Source organism: Sitophilus oryzae, unplaced genomic scaffold (assembly GCF_002938485.1).
Source record: "Sitophilus oryzae breed Bouriz unplaced genomic scaffold, Soryzae_2.0 scaffold_177_pilon_pilon, whole genome shotgun sequence".
NCBI lineage: Eukaryota > Metazoa > Arthropoda > Insecta > Coleoptera > Curculionidae > Sitophilus > Sitophilus oryzae.
In genome coordinates this window covers 3,203,881-3,227,720 of record NW_022146479.1, presented here as the reverse complement: position 1 = coordinate 3,227,720, position 23,840 = coordinate 3,203,881, and the positions used below count along the sequence as shown (strand labels likewise).

The following is a 23,840-nucleotide window of genomic DNA, read 5'->3' as shown; positions in this document are numbered from 1 at the left end:
ATATTAATCCCCCATAGCGCTCCACCATGTTTGTTGATATGCTCCTTCCTTAATTTTTTTATTCAAAGGAAGAGAGGCTTCCAAAATAGTTACATTAAAAAACATTAATTATTTTTATCACATCATTATTAAATATATTATGAAAATTTGATGATTATTTTTAATGACAAAAAATGATTCGTTTAGGCCAAGCTTCGCAGAATGGTAGAAGAACATTCCGAATATCCGAATTCTATACCCGCCCCCGTTCCAGCGCCCGCTACGCACGCCCCTGACCTGAAAACTGCCGACGCACTTTTTTCTTCTCTGTCTTCCGCTACGCCACTGTCAGCAACCAAGTCCGATACACCCAATAAAAACCAACCGAACAACAACTCTGCTACCCCTTCAGGCACCGCTACTGAACTGCCTGCCACGGAAGACCCTCGCAGCGATGATGTCAAACCTATCAAAAACGGTGACGTTAAAAAAGAGGATCATCCTAAGAAGCAGAATTCTATAGAGTTCAAGCAAAGGAGCAAGTCCTTGAATAATACCAGTTCAGTCGACTCTAATGAGGATGTTAATAAAGTAAGTAACAAAGTAACAACGGTCTGCAAAAATCTTGAGGTTTGGTACCATTTCTGCTGATTCTTGTGTAAAATGACGGCAGTTACTAGACCTGAGTGACATGATCATCACTTTTATTTTAGCCAAAAAGTTCTTACATATGTTTTGAAATGCAAACCAATCTCGTTTATATTTGTGACTCAATTGATCAATAAACGTTAAGTCTTGGAAAAGCTGTATAATCTGGGGATCCAGAAGAACTTCTTTATTGATTTTAGCCTCACTAAAATGAGTATTATATATAATTTAAGTATTCAAAAATTGAAAATGCGTCACTTGTCTTGTTTGTTGCTTTCACAAACTGTTTGATCAACTCTACGGTTCATATCAAATAAACTTTCAGTTACGTCATCGACGGCACGATTTTTATATATTAATTGACATATTCGGCGCCATGCTGATTAAGTGGAATTTAAATTTCCCGCTGGGGATTCATGCTGTTGTCGCATGCTGTTCCAGAGAGCATAGTAAAAGATATATCAAAGAGCCAGACGTCTTAAAATACTTTCTCGAAAACGTTGCTAGCTCTTAGACTATGAGATATGTACAAAAATAAGTGAAAAAATGCAATAAAAAAACACAAAATTGATCACGTTTATTGATTTTATTATAATTTGAACGGGACTTCCTCCCCTCTACAAAAACTTATCGCCTTGTTCCAAAATCTCTTGTTTTCAAAACACAAAAATAATCCTCTTCATTTCATTAAATTAGCGACAAGCAGTAAAAATAGGTAAAGTGGTATTCCCCAAAACCGGTTGGTGATGGGGGAAAACGGAGATCATATTTGGTATTCAAGAAGTCATTTTACACAAGATTATCCACACGGAACCCAGCGAAGCGTAACAATAATATCCACAATAATTAAACAAACAACATTTTTTCAGAAAGATATACACAAAACAAAATCAAACCCAGTGAAGTGCGAGGTTTTAGATAGTAGTGAAGCAAAGTTAGATGGTAAGAACAACATGACAATACAGGAGAGCGCCAGTCCCATGAAGGACACCAGATCGTCACCAGAAAATCAACGGTCTGAATCACCTAAACCTGGTTGTAGCAGTCAACCAGATATGGGTAAGTTCAAATAAAAAAAATACACAAGAAATTAATATTGGACCTTAATTTTCATTATTCCCGATTTTGCATCGTATCCACTCTAGTGTATACATTGATCGAATGTTTTCTTCTTTATATATGAGATTGAGTTTCTTCCATATATGTAGTCCATGCTAACTTAATACTTCTGTTGATTTTTGGTAGTAAACATCCTAAGCTGTGTATAAGTTATTAGTAAATATCTATATTTTTGTGTGTAGTTATTATTTAGTAGAATGCCTTTTTTCGCTACTAGTGCGTTGTTGTTATTACTACTAGTTTTTGCTAAATTAATTTTGAGGCCTACTTTATTCCTGGCTGTATTTTTTAGTTAGTTAATTTGTTTTCTTGTAGTTCTTTTGGACTGTTGGCAATTAGGACTATGTCATCAGCAAATCTTAAATGGTTAAGATATTCGCCATCTATTTTCAATCCTTCGTTGGTCCAGTCTAATTGATGGAAGACCTCTTCTAATGTAACCAGTTTTGGAGATATCGCGTCTCCTTATCGTACCCCTTTGCTAGTTGGGAATTCTAGATTTGTTTTATATATCATTTCTCTTGCTTCTTTGTATATATTGGCAAGAGTTTCTATATAAAGCATGCACATTTCTTGTTTCGTAAGGCTTCTATTATTGCTTTAGGACATATCGAATCTAAAGCCTTCTCGAAGTCTATAAAGGCAATATGGCTATAGTTTCTCTTATTGTATGTATGTGACCAACTCTGCTGAAGCCGTTTCTAAAGCTTGTAATGAAAAAATGAAGCAACTAGCATGATAAATTTTAAATTTACTAATTATGCTCAACAGGCAGATAATTTTAGATAGAATGTTTAACGTTTGTTAAATCCTAAACACTTTTTTTTGAAAAGTGCTGTTCATTTGTAAAACAAAATTGGAAAAAATCCTAAATAATTCAGGCATCATTTATGTGCCGCCGCATTGAAAATTCTCTGAAAGCATTTTTCAATTTTACAGTAAATCAAAATGGAAATGGTTCAGAGTTGAAGTTTTTCAGTATTTTTACGAATGTACGCGTTTCCTGAAAAACGAATAAATTGAAAAATAAAATCTTTTATGCACTTGCAGAAAAAAATAAAAGCGTTTCCTGTGTGCTTGGCCTAAGGGCGCTGTATATCAGTGGTCCAAAAAATGCTCTTCTATTTATGTTCCTTTTAAATGATATCAGATTCGAATGATTTAGGTATATGTGGGAAGTTTTTAACAGAAAATATAAAACTACGGTTCGCTAGTGTTTCGCAATGACAGCGATATATCGGATTTTTCATTCTTTCAGAGCATTCCGCATGTAATAATTGTGATTGTATTGTAAATTTCATTAAATTTGCTTTATAGTACTTAATTATTCATCTCAAATGTCATACAAAAAGTGTACACGATGTCCTCCTCCTCCTTCCTGATACTCTATGAGAGTTTGGTGAGATGATGAAGCAATCAACAAATGTATTAACAAACTACTTATTATACTGGTTTTAATTTTATTTTCAGATTCTTCATCTCCTAGATCACCTCATAGCTCTGACGGGGGAAACCCCGACGACCTCTTGGCGCTGTTGCCGTCTCCCTCGAATTTCCCTAAACCTTCCTCCGTGATACGGAGACTGAGGCAAGAAAACGAAAGGTAAACATACAAATAATAAACTTGATTACTTTTTTTTTTATGTAAAATTTGATATCTGTGTTGTATAGTTTTTTTTTATAAAATTCGGTATGTATATCGGTCTTTAGGCGTCAAAAATGGCTTACAAGTAATGATGGAAGATAGTCACCATATAATTTTACATATAAAATAACACCGATCTTCATTTCCAAGCCAACTTTGACGTAGTTTTTTTATTATATGATTTTCCGGTTGAATACAACTATACATTATTGCAGGTATTTTTGAATTAATGAAAAAATACGTACATTAATCTAGTTAATTATATAAAATGTTATTTAGGTTGCAAGCTGAAGTAACTAGATTGAGACGACTGGTAGTGTCTGGTGCTACAGGATTATTAAATGAAAGAAAAGCTCTTTCTGAAGATCCATCAGCGGATGCAGCTTCACAAGACTTAGAAATGGAGCTTCAACTGGCCAAGGAAGCCCTATCAAGTAAGTTAAAATGTTTATATTAATTTTAGATCTTCCATGTGTTGCTTTTACATCTAAGAATCTGATCTATTAACAAAAATTGATATAGTTGGCTAATCGATAATTTGTTTTAGCATCATTCAGTACCAATCACTAATCCTCCTAAAATCTTCTAAAACAGAGTATTGCTAACTCTTTCAATCATTCTTAATCACTTTATAGTTTATTTGTTCATTTGTATTACTACTGAAAATAATCATGTATTTTGTCGATAAAACATTCATTAATAAAAAGATACTTCTCTAATAGACCCATTCATATATTTTTCTTTATTTTTCTCCAAAAAATACACAACATCAGTGTTTCTCTCCACAAGAACTTCTCATCTTGCTTATTTGGCTTATAAATATTTATGAACCCTTTTTCCTCGGCCAATTTCAGCACTGAAAGCGGACAAACGGCGTTTGAAAGCTGAAAAATATGATTTGCTGAACCAGATGAAGCAGCTGTTTTCCACTTTGGAAGACAAGGAAAACGAGCTTCGAGACTTTATTAGAACTTATGGACAGGTAAGGGAGAAATTTGTTCGAACTAGCATAGTTAATTAGAAGTAATTGGATTAATTTTGCGAAACTTTATTAAAGAAAAGGTTAATATAAGATGATGAATTGAGTACTAAAACTTGAAACTTGTTTCTATTTAAAGTTTTAAGTAAATTAAATTTAAGATATTTTATGCTTGCTTTTATTCATAGATATGATTGTAGATTTATGGGAGGAGGAAAATCACCGCCAAGTTATCGATCTATTGTGTTCTCCTTTCTTGAGTTATTACATAATTTATTACAGTTTCCAAGCTTTGACAAGAGTAGTATCTGAGACAGTTTACAGAGGTTAATTCTTCATCTCCGATATCAGTCATACCAAACTTTATGACACGAATGGTTGTCGTCTCGGTGCACTCAGTGATAAAGTGTCCTGATATTTCTCCATTCTCTCCACATAATCTGCATTCGCCGTTGTTTCTTAGTTTTAGTCTATTGAGGAGTTCATTGAGGATACAGTATCCTGGTAAAAACTCTTGACAATCCGAAGATTGCTCTTACTTAAATCCAGGAAAATATTTGATTTCTCTCGGTTTCAACTCTTAATAAATTTGTTTGAGTGCCTTAGACAGTTGGAGGATGCCCATTCCAGGATAGGGATGGCGTTTTCCAGGTTCTTCAGTTCCGCTTTAAGTTGATTTCCGTTTGGAAAGCAGAACGGTTCTGGTCCAGTTAGATTATTTGCTTTTTTTTTATTTTTTATATCTGGGTACCAGCCCACCCAGAGATAGAAAATAATGAACCCAGAGTAGGAAAACTTTTTTTTTCCTTTGCCTAATTTGTTCAGCTTTTCTAGGCATGCATAATACATATTTTTCTCCGCGATTTAATTTTGAAATCTTTATTTAGTCTTGTGGTTTCTTGTCTACCTTTTGTCTATCTGTTTCAGCGGGTCAGAGATGAAACTTCCCTTCAGCAGCTTTCTACTGAACGAGAAGAAAGGGAAAGAGAAAGATGGAGTTTGCTGAGACATGCGAGAGATGAAGCTGAAAGAAGTCTGTCTTTAGCTGCACAACTGAATGCGAAGGAATTGCAATTGCAACAAGCCCAAGAACAACTTGCAGAGGTAATGTATGGAATCACTAAAAGAAAACATTTAACGGCAACAAAATAATTGTTTCCTCCCACACACTAAATTATTATTCGGAACTATTGATTAATCATCATTGGCAACTAGCTAGAGTCACCTGAAATAAGTTTAGGCTTTCCCGGACGCACAATTGCCGGTATACAGTTTCTCATCTCAAATCTTTACAGGGTGCTACAAATTTGAGGTACGAGCACTTGTGTCTCGGAAACCTTAATAGATACGAAGATGGTTAAATTGGGGCAAAGTTGCGCCTTGGGATGTTCATCAAGATGCCATCAAAAAAGTTTTAAAAATTTCAATAATTGCTGAGTTTTTTTGGAAAAAGCGGATTTTTTTGAAAATCAATAATTTTATTCTTTCCTGTTGTCCTTAGAAAATTAAAAAACTAATTGCACATTCTCATAGCCACTTTATTAGGGCTATCTGATAGTATTTTTAGATTTTTAAATTAACTGATAATTTGTGAGATACAGAGGCCAAATATTTTTTTTAAATACGGACCTGCATTTTTTATTTCAAGTATTGAAAGAACTCAGTCTCCTGAGTTTTTTTGAGAGTAGACCTCTAGTAACTTACAAGTTGGTTCTCTCGAAGGCAAATACTATGAAATGAACAAGAACCATTAATTTAATGTTACATTTTTTTCTTATTCCAGGCCCGAAGACAGCTCGCTGCTGGCGGCTGCCTCTCTGACCAGGAATCACTCGCCTCCCTTCCCCGGCACAGCATGAACGGTGGCGCCCTCACGCCCAGCTCGGGCGGTTTGCTCTCCGGCCATCTGGGTCTGCTACCGGGCGATAGAGGAAGCTGCAGCGCCGACTCAGGCGTGCGCGTCAGTTCGGACAGGGAGAGTGGTGGTGCCACTTCCGTAGCGGGGAATTTGTCGGACTCGACCACAGATGGTGCTCCTACTATAACGGTGGAGGGTAGTGTGAGGGATGTTGATTCGGTGTCGATGATGTCGGCCGTGCCTCCTCCACCAGCACATATGTATCAATGTGAGTGTTTTTGATTTGTTAGTTTTATTGGAAAAATAATTATGAACAATTAACAGTTTACTTGATTTCATATTTTCAATAAATAATTGTATAAATTTTAGTCCTAAAATCCTTCGTTTTGGAGACACAGGGTGTACAAGCTTCATTTTTATTTCGGGTTTTCATCCAAAAAATCATCGGAAATATTTGGAATTCTTAAACTTTTAAGTGCACTTTGATCAGCATCAAATTGCGCAACCGAGCCTAAAAGACACCCTGTATCATAAAAGATTGTAATATTTTTTTTTCATATTTTGATAGAAGTATCTTAAATAAATAACATTTTTTGCTGTTACTAGTTGTTAATCATTTAACTGTATTTCGTAGGTAATTAGGCATGATTAACATGTAGACTAATATTATTAGGTACTAACAGTTGGTTTGTTTTTTGCAGCAGTATCAACTAAAGACTGTAGCCCAACCTTATCTCCACTAAATGCTAACAATTTTCCTCGATCGGTAGATCACACTAGTTTATCAAGGTACTTATACAGTAGCGGATAAAATATATTTACTAATATTTTTTTTTCTTTTTGGTTTGAAATAATCTAATGTCAAAAACTTTATAAACTTATTTTTACAAAAAATAGAGAGAAATTTTCTAAAATACGAAACAAAAAAAGTTTTGGTGTGGTTTTATTTGTAATATTGATAATAAGTTTAATACATAAAAAAATATTTTTCTAAAACATATATTTTCCTTGGTAGACTATAATAATTAAACAAATTAAAAAAGACTTGAAATAAAGTCTAAAAACTTATTCTTTAGGTCTGTGGAACAACTGAGTTCGCCTCTGGAACAAGAACCAATAAATCTAGGCAAGAGGATCAAGCAACCTACGCGATTGTCTGGAAGAGGCGGGACTTGGGGCAGTATTTCCAGAGTATTCGCCCGATCCAGACACAGGAACAAGACGAATTCTCTACAGGAAACCAGTAAGTCGAATGTTTAATGATAATCTTTGGAGAAATTAATAAAAGTTGGCGTGCACTTCTCATTAAAGACGTCGAAACTATTAGCAAATTAAATTTCTAATAAATAAAATTCTGTTTGAAATATAGAACGCATTTTTTTTCATTTTTTATAATCTTATATCCTGGTTAAAAATATAGAGCACGCTTTCGCATGAAGTTAACGAATTAGTCGATAAAAAAAATTGAAATTAAATCTGCGTTTCTAGTTATTTAGCAAATTTGGTTGCAACAAAATTCCACAATCACTAAATTATCGGAATCAACTTTTCTCGTCTCTACTCAATTATTTTGAACAAGAAAAATATTATGACGAGCTCCTTTTGCCGTTAAACTGCACTCTTGGCCCTAAGTTCTTTTTTACAGATAATTTTAACAATTTTATGTCAACAATAATTATATTAATGATCTTCTTCTTTATTTCAGGTGAACATGGCTACGAATCATATCGCAGTTGGTCTCCATTAACGGAGGAAGGTTATGCAGAGAAGCTACGTCTTCTACGTGAAGCTAGTTCCATTCCGATGGAGAGATGGCGAGCTCCAACAGTTTTGGCGTGGCTAGAAGTCGCTTTAGGAATGCCTCAGTACGGAGCAAGGTGTTCTGAAAATATCAAAAGCGGAAAGGTAATCAAAAGGCAAGATTTAATAATAAAAGGCAAGGAAAAATGGGAATAAAAGATTGATTTTAGGGCATTCCTAATCTTTGTCCATAAAAATTTGGAAATATATATTGCCTTATATCACAGAATATCTAGCTACGCAACAGAAGCCTCGTTACATGTATAAAATTGTAGGTAGCAAAAGGAGACAGGCTTTAAAAGTCTGTCTCCAAATCAGATATTTTGATGTCGTAGTTTCGCTACTACATAATAGATGGTAATAAATTTAAAAGAAAACAGTTTTCTACAAACAACATTTAAAAGAATTTTGTGCAGTGTTGCCATTGTGTAATTCATATCGTAATACTTCCTGATAAAGCCTACCTTCAAATTTGTTACATCATTTAAACATATTAAAATAGATCAGAGCTGTTTTTTTCAGTTTGCCATGTTAGTTGGAATTAAATCTTATGAGCTAAATTACAATCACTTCCTGACGTTTGATTGTATAATTGAATCCTGAATTTTCATTGTAATTCGGCGACAATATAATAAGTATTGTTCTACTATTATGATACCACTTCCTGACGTTCGATTGTGTTCATACCAAGTTCATATTGTATAATCGGGAAAAAACGGCGTTAGCGATAGGTATGAAATGAATATCACTGTCATTTTATATGTAAATTTATATGGGAAATGTCATCGATCGTCCTTTTCCTTCCAACTGGACGCCGTTTTTTTCAGAAGCATATCAAGTGATACCATAATATAGTACTATATTACGATACATGGCGTTCGATTGGGTTTAAACTTGGTATACTATATCTTCAGTGACATTGTAATATCATGGTACCATGGAGCATATAAAGTGGTACCTTCTATAGTACCATATTTGATGACATAGCAATATTAGGTACATATCGGCAATAGGGATTAAACTTGGTATACTACGTATTTTCGGTGATATTGTAATATGATGGTACTATGATGCATATCATCTGGTACCATAATATAGTACCATATTATGTACATGGCGTTCGATTGGGCTTAAATATGGGATACAACGTATCTTGGGTGATATTGTAATATTATGGTACCATGGAGCATAATAAGAGGTACCATAAGATAGTACCATATTACGATACCATTTCCTGGCGTTCGATTGGACTTAAACTTGTTATACTACGTATCTTCGGTTACATTGTAATATGATGGTACTATGATGCATATAAAGTGGTACCTGAATATAGTACCATATTTCAATACCATTTCCTGGCGTTCGATTGAGCTCGTATTTGATATATACTTGCGTATTTTTGATGACATTGCATTATTATGGTACCATGAAGCATATCAACTGGTACCATAATATAGTACTATATTACGTACATGGCGTTCGATTGGGCTTAAACTTGGTATACTACGTATCTTCGGTTACATTGTAATATGATTGAACTATGATGTATATAAAGTGGTACCTTAATATAGTACCATATTACGATACCATTTCATGGCGTTCGATTGTTCTTAAATTTGGTATACTACGAATCTTCGGTGACATTGCAATATTATGGTACCTTAAAGTATATCGAGTGGTACCATAATATAGTACAGTATTATGATATCATTTCCTGGAGTTCGATTGGGCCCAAATTTGGTATACTTGCGTTTCATTATAAATATTTGTTTAATTAATAATTTTAATTTATTTTACGAATTTTAATTTATTGTTCGATGTCGTGACAGCAACTTTTATGCCGAACTAATATATTATTAATTGTACCTGTGTCACTTTTTAAAATCTACCTAGGTCTATATAAATAACGTGGCAAACGGAAGAAATTTGTTATTATAGTATTTTTTAGTCAGTTAACATTTTTTCTACTGCATTTTAATAAATTATTTCCATTATTATTAAACTTATATTTCATTACTAACGTTCCAGCATTAATAAATATCACTGCATCAATTGCCCTGTATATTATTAATTTTAAAGGTAATTAAAGGTATTTTTCTTAGTTAACATTATAAGGTATAGTGTATATTAAAAATGTATATGTTTTGTAATAATATACTTAAAACTATTTTAATAGCCAAAGGAATAATTAATTTAAGTGTATCTGACAAGAAAAGAAGAATAGAAAGAAACACATACTGCATTATACACAATAAAAAGAATGGGATGCAAATTCAAGTCTTTTTGAATCTGGCAACTGTGCATATTTAGCCGAGCTATAAGGCCGTCGACGAGCCGTCGATCCAAAACCGAAAGTTCAAAATTTCTAATTATATTCTGATTATGATATTGTCGCGCCATCTAGTATTCTATTTGTGCAATTTTAGCTCTTTTATTTCGAGTATTTTTCTGTTGCGTAGCTAGATATTCTGTGCTTATATCTTCTGCAATGTAGTTATACACGGTCGGCAACGCCTAGCTTTGGGTGTCGATTTTCGTTCCAGGTCAAAAACTTTCACAAACCCATGAAATGGGGAGGGGTTAAATGGTTATGTACAAAACAATTCACATTTTTCTCTCTCTGACTTAGAGCTCTTTCACACGAAGTCACTTTCACGGCCACTTGTGTACAACACCAGTGTCCGCCACCGTTGTCCGACCAGTTGTCCGCCACGAAAATAATTCATACCAAACCAAAGACACGACACAAAATGTGTGTGTGTTTGTGTGTGTGTGTGACTGGTGTATACACCTCAAATGAAAACAATGGACTGCTGAAACTAAAACAGCGTCCGGTAGTCGGGTCTGTGGCGAGGGCGAGACACTAGACAGTAGAGGTGGGAATTTTAGTTCTTTGGGAGGAACTAGTTCATTAGTTCTAGTTCCTCCAGAGGAATAGTTCCTTGAACTAGGTCTTTGGTTCACAATAGTTCCCGACTAACATTGACATCCCCGTTTCTTGGTAATGGGTTTGGTTGTCAGTCAGAACTATTCACAGTATGATCTGTATAATTTTTATAATGTACGAAATATAACGAGACGTGTAATTGCGTATGTTAAAAACATATAGGTAAGTTTTATTGCAGATAAAAAAATTAAAAAAGAAACTCAAATCACTTTAGAAAAAAGTATATAAAAAGTATATAAGTAGTAAATATAGTTTAAAAAACTATATCACAAATCAATTGGAGCAAATATTGGATAATACAAAAATTTTACGAAAACTTTCATTTTTTCTCACATCAAGCTTGTTTTTGTCAAAAAATTCAGAATATCTACTTTGTTTTATAAGGTATTTCTGAATTTTAGGGATCTAAAGTGAAACATTCTCATAAAATATTCAAAGAACAAACTAAAAATCAAAACAGTATCCACGACAATTTTCTGTGGTAATTACGCCGGTAAATACTGTGGTAATAGACAAGACCGAACCCATTGTCGTTGCATTGTATTATATCTCGGATCTGCCGACTGAATGGGTTCCCTTGAACTAGTCTTTTAATTAGTTCCTCTAGTTCCTCTCAGTCCTTTCGGTCCGGAACAGGTAACGTCTGGTACTCTCCACTCCCGCCTAGCACCGGCTACGATCGCGCTGGCCGATCCGTACACTAGTATTTTATCTAGTTCCTCTAGGTCCGGATTCGATAACATAAGGCTCGCACTCCTGCCTAGCATCGGGCTATGATTGCGCTGGTCGATCTGTCGCCGTCACCTCTGTCGTCGTATATTAGGAATAGGTCCCTAGAAACTAGTTCTTTGAGAAACCGGGAACTAGTTCCTTTCATTCCAGGGTTGGAATAGTTTATTGGAACTAGTTCGTTCACGAACTACGCCCCTCTACTAGACAGAGACTGCTCGCCACTAAAAGCAGCGTGGTCCGCAAAGTGGTTCATGTGTATACGTAGATTTTAAACAACGCTTTGCTAAATCTGAACATCGATGGCGAACTCCGATATCGGACACAAGTGGCCTCGTGTGAGAAAGCTCTTAAAAGATTATCATAGCAATTCACTCCTAAATATGTAGATACCGACCCAAGACTCTCTTTTGCCGATAGGGTATATTTTCCCAACTCATTATTTTAAAACATCAAGAAATAATTCTTAAATTTCTCCTCCAATTTTATTTTAATTACTTTTAAATTATAGCTAGTGTAAAAAAAACTTATTTACTAAGTTGATCATAACTCAGTAGGTTATGAATCACATTTTGATATTTTTTAAATTTTGTTACATTTTTCTTTATAGAGGTCATAGCAATTATAAAGTAACTTCTCAAATTTTATATATTTTTTTAAAATTTGTAAGCAATAGGACATAAATTTACATACATATTATATAAACAAGTATTTTTAAAAGACCTCTATTACACTTTCTAAACGAAATATAATTAAATAAAATCATATCTTTTATCATTTTGAAATACTTTTCTGCTGATCCTACATCACGTTCTTCTAAATATGTTGTCGGCGACGGTTTTAGTTCTTTAAAAATTTCACAAACACCCTAGTTCCTATCTACAAAATTGGCTCGTTAGGACCCCATAGCAAAATTAGCGAATCCCCTTATAGATTGGTCGTTTGAACGGGCAGGTGCTCCTGGAACTCAGTGACCTGGAGCTGGAGTGCGGCCTGGGAATCACCCATCCCATGCACCGGAAGAAGCTGAGGCTGGCTATAGAGGAGCACCGTCATCCGGCGCTGGTGAGATACCCTTGCATCGCGCAGTTGGGGCACACCTGGGTGTCCAGCGAGTGGTTGCCTGATTTGGGACTCTCTCAGGTAATATTTGTTTATGTTATATAGTGGTGTCATACGTTTCATCATACTTAAGTCCGGAACTACAGCTCAGGCATCTACAAGATGCCTGAGCTGTAGTTATGGGCATTGGTATATTAAAACATAAAATTTTATTACTAAAACAGTTCACTAATAATTACTGATCTGAATAGAAACTCACGATTCATTTTTAATACTCGTTCAGTCTTTGCCCACCTCTACCGAGCAATATTTTTATTTATGAAACCAGAACAATTTCGAACTACAAATGTTCTTATTTATCTTTAAAGGTGCGTTTACACGAGTCAACTGATCTAGTCACTCAAATACCAAACACAAAATTAGTTAATGAAGGGTAATGTCTATCTGAGTTCAAAAAATTACGATATGCATTAATGTATCTTGTGAAATTTATTTAATTTTATTTAATTAATTTCTTCAAAATTGATCTTGTTTAATAATAATAATTCTGAGAACAAATTTTTCCAACAAAAAATAATTTAAATTAAATTGGTTTGCATCCACCTGGGGCATCCACCCTTTTTTTTTGTAATATCTAGGATCTCCTAACTATAGCTTAGGTATTGAATTATTAGATAGTATAGTAAGTAGATCTGTAGCCCGTAGCTAATCAATTTTTAACCCTTTTACGTCTAGTTTTTTTATCGCAATAAGCTTTCTGGCAATTCTATTGAGGAAATTGTGGCATTTTGAATCATTGTCGCCATTTTGAATCAACTAGTAGAAGCTTTTTGATATGATATATGTAAACTCGGAATATATACTTTCCCCTGTGACTAGATCATTTTACTTGATTTGTGAAAATGCGCAAACAAACACCAAATGTCGCGTTAACAATTATAAAGTTGACTTAATACTACCTGTGATACTACGTACGTACTACTTAAAACTAAATAAAAATAAATATCAACTAATTTATTTTTATTTAGTACTCAGAGAGTTTCGCTTCAAATATGGTAGACGCCAGAATGCTTGAACACTTGAGCAAGAAGGAATTGGAGAAATATTTAGGCGTAACTAGAAAATTTCATCAGGCTTCTATAGTTCACGGCATCCATCTACTTAGAATAATGAAATACGATAGACAGGTAATAACTTTCTGAGTTTTTTCCGTTATATTTGTATAATTCTTATTAATTTATAGGCTCTAGCTTTAAGGAGACATCAGTGCGAAAATGTGGATGCCGATCCATTGGTGTGGACCAATCAAAGATTTATTAGATGGGCTAGAAGTATCGACTTAGGTGAATATGCTGATAATTTAAAAGGTAAGTCGATATAGTTTAGTAGCATTTTGATAATTTTTTCACTAAATTTAATGAAAAACTGACGATTCGGCAACAATGTTTCAAAAAATTTCACTAAATTTAGAGAAACTTTTTAAAACGTTGCAACATGTCATTTTTTCCATTTTTGCAGACACGTAACCTATGGACATTTATGCACGATTCTCACTATAACGTACTGTCACCGTCATGCGTCACGGTAAATATAATTGCCAACAATAAACATATTCACACTATCAGTAACGTCCACCTCCTATTTACTTCATTACTGTTTAGAGACTATGCGTCAACGTTACGTATAGTGAAAGTCGCGCATTATTGCCGATTTTTTCCGTAAATTTAGGGAAAATTACGACTTGGCAACATTGTTCAAAAAAATCCTTAAATTCAGGGTAGTTTTTTCAAAATGCGATAACATGGCATGTTTCTTCTTCACTATTTTTGCAGACAGTGGAGTGCACGGTGGTCTCGTTGTACTGGAGCCGTCGTTCAACGGCGATACAATGGCGACGGCGCTGGGAATCCCCGCCAGCAAGAATATCATCAGGCGCCATCTAACGGCCGAGTTGGAAGCGTTGGTACTGCCAGCCAGGTATGTGATCTTCTGCCAAATGGACGAGATCCAGGCGGAAGCGGCCCGGGTCATCGCCAAACACAATAGATGAACAATCAGATTTGATATAATATAGAAAGTACTAAAATATGCGTGGTGGAGCGATAGATCAATATCTGTTGTTTGCTAAAAATTATTAATGTTATTTTTTTTTTCGGTTGTTTATACAGTGAGGAAAAGTAATTGAAATTGAATTAGACGATTGAAAAAATTATCATAATTTAATTTGTTACGATTATCATTTATATATTTTTAATACCGTATGATCGAAAAAACGGCGTCAAAGACGGCGGGGAATGACAATCTGTGTTAATTTTGGCGAGGTCAATCTCTACACGTACTATTAAAAAATAAAAAGAAGAGTATAGGCCAAGCAATGACGTCTAGGGCTTAACCTCGCCACAATTATCATCGATTGTCATTCTCAGCCATTTTTGACGCCGGTTTTTTTCGATCGTATGGCACTAATTTTGAAGAGAAATTACATATATATTTTTTATTTACATTACTTTATACATTACAGAACAGTTTCCTCATTGCATAAGCGATCTAAATAATTTACTGCCTTGGATATTTTTTGTATTAATTTTCAGCATTTATTTGAAGCATATAAATCGTTTGCTAATTTTTTAAAAATACTGAAATTTGAAAAAATATGATATATATTTTCCTGTTGCATCAAGAAATTTTAGAAAATGTATTAAAATAATTTTAAATATGCCAGTACATGCATATACTAGATACATAAGATTAACCTATACATTGATGTGGTCTTAACCCAACATGTACAAGCAAAATGTAAACAGACTGGTTGATTTCACCACAGTTTTAATATACCTAATCTTTTTTTTAAGATTTGACATCATTGGCATACTTTTGGAATATTCATAAAAATAGAATAACTGCTAGTACCATGAGGATATATAATATGATATATCTTAAAATATTTCTATTATATATCTATATTTACTAAATATTTAAAACTAGTCAAACAAAACAAACGTCATATTACAACGAATACCATGCTCAATTTAAAATGAAAATTATTGTCGAATAAATGTTGAAAATAATATTCCAAATCATTTTTATCCTAAAAATATATATGTGCAATATACATATATATTCAGTGTTTATATTTTAACTTTTCACATACAGTTTATAATAGGTACAATGCCATTTTATATTTATAGTTTTTCTATAATATTGTATATTATACAATTTTATACAAACAAATCTTCAACTATAAATGCGACATACTATATGAAAAATAGCAAAATTTAGTATTTATAAACTGTATGTTTAAGTGGAAATTACAACACACAGTATATACAGGATGATTCATAAGTAAGGTAAAATATTTTAGAAGGTAACCATACAGATCATTTTAAATAAAAGTTTACATATTTACACCAAAGAAAATGATAGTTACAGGACTAAGAAAATTTAGGAAAATAATAAATGTTTAATTCAAATAGCTTTGGTTCGAAGTATCAAGTATCCCCTGTATATTTATATAAACATTATTTATAACATAATCTGAGGAATATTCTCACGAAATATTTTACATTACTTAGAGAACTCCCTGTATAAATACATTTCTTTCTATTCCAATTTCTAATAAGATAATTAATAAATCAAAATATACAGAACTATTATTAAATAAGTAACTTAATTTAATGAAATAGTTAAAAATAAATAAAGGTTGTGAAATGCAAACGTATTTCATTTCCTTGACGTGTTCCTATTTATACAGGGTGTCCCAATATTCCGTGGATGTAGAAACTACTACGCATTTTTAGAATGAAAATAAGATATTTGAACACTTAATTTACCTCTATACAAAAGTGCTTTTTTTGTCTGTTAGAGAGCATAAAAGGTACACAAACAAATACAACCGATATTTCTATTTGAATGAGATTTGGGAGACTATATTTATTTTTGATTGTAGAGCTCTACCGGACAAACGAGGCACTTTTGTATAGAATCAAATTGTGCCCAATTAACTAACATAACTTAAAAGTAGTTGGTCTTGGTCCACTGAATATTGCAAAACCCTGTATCTATCACGATAATATTTCTTTGGAATATTATCGTGATAGATTATATGTTAACCTTGTTTTACACACAAAAATATTAAATTTGGGGACACATGACACAAACATTCTATGTTATATATTTTGTTTTTTCGCTTACTATGCTTCAGCACCGCCTTCGATGTCAGTTGTTTAGAGCACACCATTCTAGAAGTTTTATATGTTCATAAAAGTCCTTTTTATAATATTTATATCCATAGAAATCTTGAAAGTAACATAAAATTGTTTGATCTAATCTATAAAGATACTATTAAAAAACACGGAAAAAATGTCTTAAAATATTTTATGTTGCTTTTCAGATTGGCAAGTGTTATGCTTGATATTTAAAGATATTTTTCGATAATTGCAACAAAACTAGAGCAAACTAATAATACAAATTCGAGTCCAGAAACACCCCAGAGTTTTTAACGTGACGAACTCTATACATATAATATGTATAAATTACTATACAGGAATTTTTGAAGCAGCCCATTTTCTTTTAATTTAGATACAATAAATTTGACTGTTTGAAGTTTTTTAATAAAAAGATTAGGAAAGGAGCATTATCGACAAAATTGGGAGGAGCGCGATGTGGGATTAATATGGCTGACTTAAATTTCGGTTCATCAGTGGCGTTCTAGTTTTATTTAAAACGTGTAAAAATATAATGTAGGATCAAAAAATTATTGGTTTTATGTTACATAGTCAGTAAATGTTATTAATTATTAAAATTATTAAATTAAAATTTTGTTGATGTCAAAAATATCAGATGCACTACTGAAATACATAATAAATAATATTAAATATGCTCAGAAAAGTACACCAAACCCGTAAAGTTTCAGAACAAATTCAAATATGTCATTTGAACCGTCAGAGAGAACTCTGTCAAGTATGGCGGTTTATGATGTCGATTACGTCTCTAATGCATGAATACATGAATAGCATTATACTCCTTTCTTAATCCTTTTATTCAAAGGGAAATCTTAACTAACTAAAATAATTAGAGCAGTTTTCGAAGATAATTGCCTTTAAATGTTTTTACAAAACTCGTTTTTGTATTTTTAAATTCAAAATTGACAATTAGTCTTCAGGTATCACAATTCGGACATATCTACCTATTTTTTTAATAATAAAGACAATACCTAAATGTTCTGTTTGGAATGTTGCTTGAATTTTGGAGTGAATAGGTGTTCTATTTTTCAGACATTTTTGTTTGAAGACAACAACTATTTATTAGAATAAACTTAATTAATTTTATATACAAAGATATATTAACTTTTAAACCTTGTCTTCAAACACTTGTTTTTTATGCATGAATAGGTGTTAGTTTAGATTGAATTATTCCTCAAAAATGTTTTTTTTATCTTTTTATATAAAAAATAATATTTATTTTATATTTTTTACTTATGGATGTAATTTACAAATTTTATTACAGCTACAGAAAAGTAAAAAAAAGTAATGTTTTCATTAGACTAAAAATATACTGATTAAACAGGACATCATTGTAGGCAGAGAAATAACATTACCAGTTCATGCTGTACTATGTACAATTACAAAAGTGTATCAGAATTTCAGTGACAGTTCTGACTGAGAGTCTTTGTTGAACGTGAAAATTAAAATATAAAAAATATAGCGTCTGGTCGAAAAAATAAAACGCGTCACAGTAGACTTTCAACCTCCCCGATTCCTATTTTTTACGCTATAAAATGCCAATTCTATATTTATGCCACAAAATATCGAATATTTCGACACTCTCAAGAGAATCAAAATTTATAGGGTATTTTCCGTTGATCTAAAACTATGAAATTTGGCAAGTAATACCGTCTTATACCGTATGATCGAAAAAAGAACAGCGTCAAGTTGGCTTGGAAATATGACGATCGATGACATTCCCCATATAATTTTACATATAAAATGACAGCGATCTTCATTTCATAGCCATCGTAGACGCCGTTTTTTGTTTCGATCATATTGTACTATAAGTATAGGGAAAACTCTGAAAGATATACATTTGTAATTAAATCATAAAAAATATACATATCCCCGGATCGTTAATCCTGTTCATACTACTTTCCAAGTTTCCATTCCGTTTTAGAGAGAATTAAAAAGAAACCTAAAATATAATTTAATTTTTAAAAGTGTTAAAAATCAAAACGCGTTTCTGTGATCATATAATTAATTCTGTTTGTAATATGTACCTACAAATTGGTACATGCCTCGGTGGCCGAATCCGGCTCCCTTTTTTATTTATTATAAATTGATAAAATTATGTCCAAAATTAATACTTCATTTAAGAACGAATAAGAGTTGATTGGTATGCCTGGAAACGACTATTTTTTATTTCAAATTAATATGTTTATAAATTTCGACATAGATTAAATACTTGTTTATTGTCTAGAAACTATTTACATTTTTTATGTTGTAGTTCCAAGTTTAACAAAGACCTACAAGCTGTTACTGTCAGTGCCAAGAACTGCGCATCGCCAGATATAGTAAAGCTTGAACTGAAATATTTTTCTCTACGTTCATCAATTTCATTCGTTTGGTTTGGTTCTGTAATATTTTCATTTAAAACTGTTTATTTTTTTAATTTAAATTTTCGAATTATTTTAAAAAAATCTTGGTTTTTATGAATATATATGACTATAATATCTCCGTGGACTATTATATTTTTGTGACAATTTTATTGCCTTTTATAGTTCTTACAGTTTTGAAGAGCTTTCAACAGTTTTTCAAAATAATCAAATTTTTGTTTCCTTTAATTTTTTAACAACTTTTATATATATACATAGAATGCTTGTGGATCCCGCACTGCTTTCTTCGATGTTTTTTTTGATTTTGCACTATATATATTACGCTAGATCCACACTAGTGCACTATGTGAGAGTACGAACCAAACAAAGGGTACCAGGCGGGTCTCTGGGGCGATCCTTTTCGAAATCTTGCGGCGGTCTTACCGCCCCATCACCATCTCAGATGAAGGACGCCACTGCCCTTGTAATCAGCGACCCTAAGAGGACCAGTATTAAGGTTAGTTTCATATACATTTATATATGATGATCATACATAGTTTATATGTGATATCATATATAATTTTTATAATGTATCATATAAAAATTACAGATATGAATCATATATAAAAGCCTATATAAAATTATATGTGACGATCATAGATAAAAATACCATATATAAATGATACATGATGATCATTTATCAAATAGATGATGATCATATATAAAATGTCATACAGTATGTCCCGGGATTGTCTTTACAAGAAGCAAAACTTTTTCATTTTTAAAATTTTGAAGAAATTTCATTCTTCATAAAAAATTGCTTGTTCTAAATGTTTAATCCCGTTTATACTTTTCCAAATTTCCATACCGTTTTGGGGAAAATTAAGACATGAAAATATGGTTCAGTTCTTTCCTAAAAATCAAAAGGTATTTGTATGGGAATATAATTTCGATTTTGTTCTTTGACAAATGGTTATTATTAATTTTGATTAACGTCATATTTTTTGCTCTTGTTAAAATCTCACATTTTCCGATAAATATTATCGTCCTTTCCGTAACATTGAACTAAATATATTTTGTGCTTCTTTAACCTTTTAGAACAGCAAAAAATATGGCGTTAATTAAAATTCTACCAATAACAATCTATCAAGAATGAAAATGAAAATATATTACCACTCAGAATAAAGACAATTTTTTTTAATTTTCTCTAAAACGGTATGGAAATTTGGAATAGTAGAAACGGGATTAACGTTTTAGAACAAGCAAACATTTTTATGAAGAATGCATTTTTCTCAAAATGTCAATAATAAAAAAGTTTTTCTTCTTGTAAAGACAATCCGGGGACGGACATACTGTATATAAATTATATATAAGCAACTTATATAATTTATATGATGCTCGTATATAATATATTATGATGAGCATATATACTATATAAATTATATATGATGATCATTTATAATTTAAATATGATATATTATATATGTGAGCATCATATATAATTTATATGTAATATTTTTATATATGATCTATATATCGACGTTTGAGACTTTATATTGAATTGTTTACTAATAAAATATGGATTTTGGACTATTAATATAATTTCTTCTGTCATTTTTATTATCACTTTTTTCTGAAACTAATATTTTTTAACAGAGATAGGATTGGCTAAAATATATACATAAACACACTGCACTTGAAAACATCGGTATTAACATAAAAATATTTTTATTTTAAAGAAAATAATTGTATTATTCTTTGTTGTGTCATCTAGGGTTCTCTAAGTCGAGCATTCGGTTTGTCCAAACCCAAACAAATAACCGAAAAAGAAAAAACCTCCCCTACATCAAGTTCAGAGAATTCGTCTGTCATCAGTCGGATTAGTCCACCCTTGCCGTATTTTACAGGGAGATCTACAAAATCTGGAGGGGAATCTCCCATATACGCTCAACCATTTGCCCATCAGTATCCGAAGAATATTTACCAGAGAAGATCTGAAGACTATGACATGTATACATGCAGGTAAGTGTGATTGGAACATAGTTCTATGGTATAAAAAATATGATACAATAAATATGAAAAGAAAACATAATTTGTCTCGCTTTGTCTTGTTAACGTCTGACATAGTGCATGGCAACGCTAGATTGAATGATTTTGCAATTTTTAAATGGGATATCCTAAATAGGATATATCGGCTCAGGAAATATGCCCTGAGCTGATGCATAAGCTCGTATATATATCCTTCAATACTGGGAAGAGTATATGCGGTATATATAGTATTTCCGAAGTCAATTGGAAGTAGTGAGACTCTTAATTCCTTAGTCTCGACGGTGCCGACAAAAACAGTGCTGAAATTAAGAGTCCCAATCTATTCCAACTGACTTCAGATAAACTATACCCGCCAATGACTAAAGAATACAAGGACAAGTAACGCCCATATACGGGCTGCAGCAGAATATTTGTTACGTTAGACGCCATTTTGTTGGTGTCAACGAATGAGTCATCAGCTGGTGATCAGCGACAATTTTAGCGATTTTTAATAATTTGTGTGTAATGAACTTTGTATAAACTTTATTACAATGGTGATTAGTTGTTCAACTTTCAAATGTAAAAGCCGCAGCGATAAGAAAGAGCCAAGAGTTACGTTTCATAGGTAAATAAACAGTCTACAACCTAACCTACTCCACCTTTTTAGTGTTTTCTTAGTTTTCTTATTGAATTCAATAATTATTTTTCTGATATTATATGTACTTGATGTGTGCTATACGTCGATACTAGTTTTGTACCTTTTGTTAAAATTTTAACACGTTTTTTTCGTATTTAATTAGTATGATACCACCCTATACACCATAGGCGTAGTCAAAACATTTATCAAAAAATATAAATATCTGTTTGCACTGTTTGGTGACATGGTAACAATAAGCTCGGGTGTTATTTGTCCTTGGTTTTTGTAGTCATTGATACTCGCATTGTATTCCTTTACTATGTGTATGGTTATTGGACTACCCTATAAAAAATAAAATATACTTTTCAAATTTTAGTTCTATAGACGAATACGATATCACCAGAAGTATTCAGAGCATTCAGTCTGAAAGCAATTTCTCTAGGGAAGCTAAGGCTTTTCCTGAGGGAAGCCTCAGAACAAACAAGAAGCAACACAGAAGGGTGAAGAGTATCAGTGATATAGATGCCATTCACGTCGAAGGAGTCAAAATCTAAATAATTCATCGACTAAATATATTGGTCAAGTAAACAATCGTTTATTCTACCACAAAAAATAATATATTAGTTTGACCAAATTCAAACAAAGAAACAAGAAATTGTGATGATTCATACAACAAGTACTATAAAAATTTTTCAAAAAAAAAGGAAAATTTTAGATAGATATTGTTTAAAACAGAGCATTTTATATATTAAACTTTAGCTCTATATTTTGAGTAAGAATTATATGAAAAAAGTTATATTACTAATACTTATCTTTAAAAATATCAACTTACTATAAGGCTCAATAATGAAATTATAATTTTTTAAACATTAAATTTCAGAATAGGTATGTTAACTCACAGTATTATTATCATCACTATAATTGGTTCTATTTTATTGTAATTTATATAATAAGATAATACTATATTTGCATAGGTATAACAGCAAATAAAAATGATATAAAATCAGGTATATAGTGCTTTTCAGATATTTTACAGAAGGCTGTAATTGATAGAACATCACTGCCGCTTATTAAATATCAAAAAAATTAAGTATTTTACTTCAATAAGTCAGTGTGCACTAGGTATTTCTATATTGTAAATATTTTCCTCATTTTCATGAAAACTAATTTATATAATCTAGAATAATTCATTGTACCAAAAAAATAAATAAAACAAATTTTATTTAACCCATTTTAAAAGTAGTCTGCTCTTTAATTTGCTGCTAAAAATTACGACAATTTAACATAATAAAACAATCATTTTTAGTTGTAAGTTTTATAAGACTCCTAAATACTTTTTTACAGCAGTATAGATAATACAAGCTTTGTCACTTTTATATTAAAGATCAGTATTTTTAAGTTACAAGTTAAATACAATTTAGTGTTTAAGTCTAATTTATTCATAACCATATTGTGATATCGTGAATTTTTTGTTACCGTGTTTGTTTTTCAAAATAAAATGTATGGTAATTATTTCTCTTTGGAATTTTTATTTAAAATTACTCCATGACCATTGAGCCCCATCTACATTTCGAATTTCAGCATCCTAGCTCACGTAGGGCCCGAGTTACGACGCTCCGTCGTAACTTCCGATCGTTACCACTTTTCCTGACGCTAGCTCGTGTGTCACGGCCTTGAGTTTTTACTCCCACCGCGTGTAAAGAAAGAAGTTTCACTACAAAAACTTTATTAAAAATTTCCACTATTAGTCTTCTAAACTTCCACTAGACGTCGCTTCACTATTGCTGACAGTAAAGTCCCTAGATATATAGCTGACAGGGAGCCTA

General features: G+C 32.3%; 1 protein-coding gene across 5 annotated transcripts in view; it reads left to right on the top strand.

Annotated features, from left to right (window-relative positions):
• LOC115882129 (kazrin) overlaps positions 1-23,470 on the top strand; it is an 83,406-nt gene extending 59,936 nt beyond the window's left edge. For 2 of the 5 annotated variants that reach the window (XM_030899974.1, XM_030899973.1), the window contains exons 4-20: positions 187-570; positions 1,497-1,686; positions 3,217-3,349; positions 3,671-3,825; positions 4,246-4,373; positions 5,298-5,474; positions 6,154-6,496; positions 6,930-7,017; positions 7,305-7,471; positions 7,934-8,133; positions 12,638-12,847; positions 13,795-13,953; positions 14,010-14,133; positions 14,599-14,743; positions 19,698-19,866; positions 21,124-21,371; positions 22,391-23,469. In XM_030899974.1, the coding sequence (XP_030755834.1) occupies positions 187-570; positions 1,497-1,686; positions 3,217-3,349; positions 3,671-3,825; positions 4,246-4,373; positions 5,298-5,474; positions 6,154-6,496; positions 6,930-7,017; positions 7,305-7,471; positions 7,934-8,133; positions 12,638-12,847; positions 13,795-13,953; positions 14,010-14,133; positions 14,599-14,743; positions 19,698-19,866; positions 21,124-21,371; positions 22,391-22,568 (3,198 nt within the window). In that variant the 3' untranslated portion in view covers positions 22,569-23,469. Of the gene's footprint in view, positions 1-186; positions 571-1,496; positions 1,687-3,216; positions 3,350-3,670; positions 3,826-4,245; positions 4,374-5,297; positions 5,475-6,153; positions 6,497-6,929; positions 7,018-7,304; positions 7,472-7,933; positions 8,134-12,637; positions 12,848-13,794; positions 13,954-14,009; positions 14,134-14,598; positions 14,744-19,697; positions 19,867-21,123; positions 21,372-22,390 lie in introns of all 5 variants that reach the window. The other 3 variants (XM_030899976.1, XM_030899975.1, XM_030899978.1) reach the window with 3 other exon arrangements.
• The last annotated feature ends 370 nt before the right edge of the window (positions 23,471-23,840 follow it).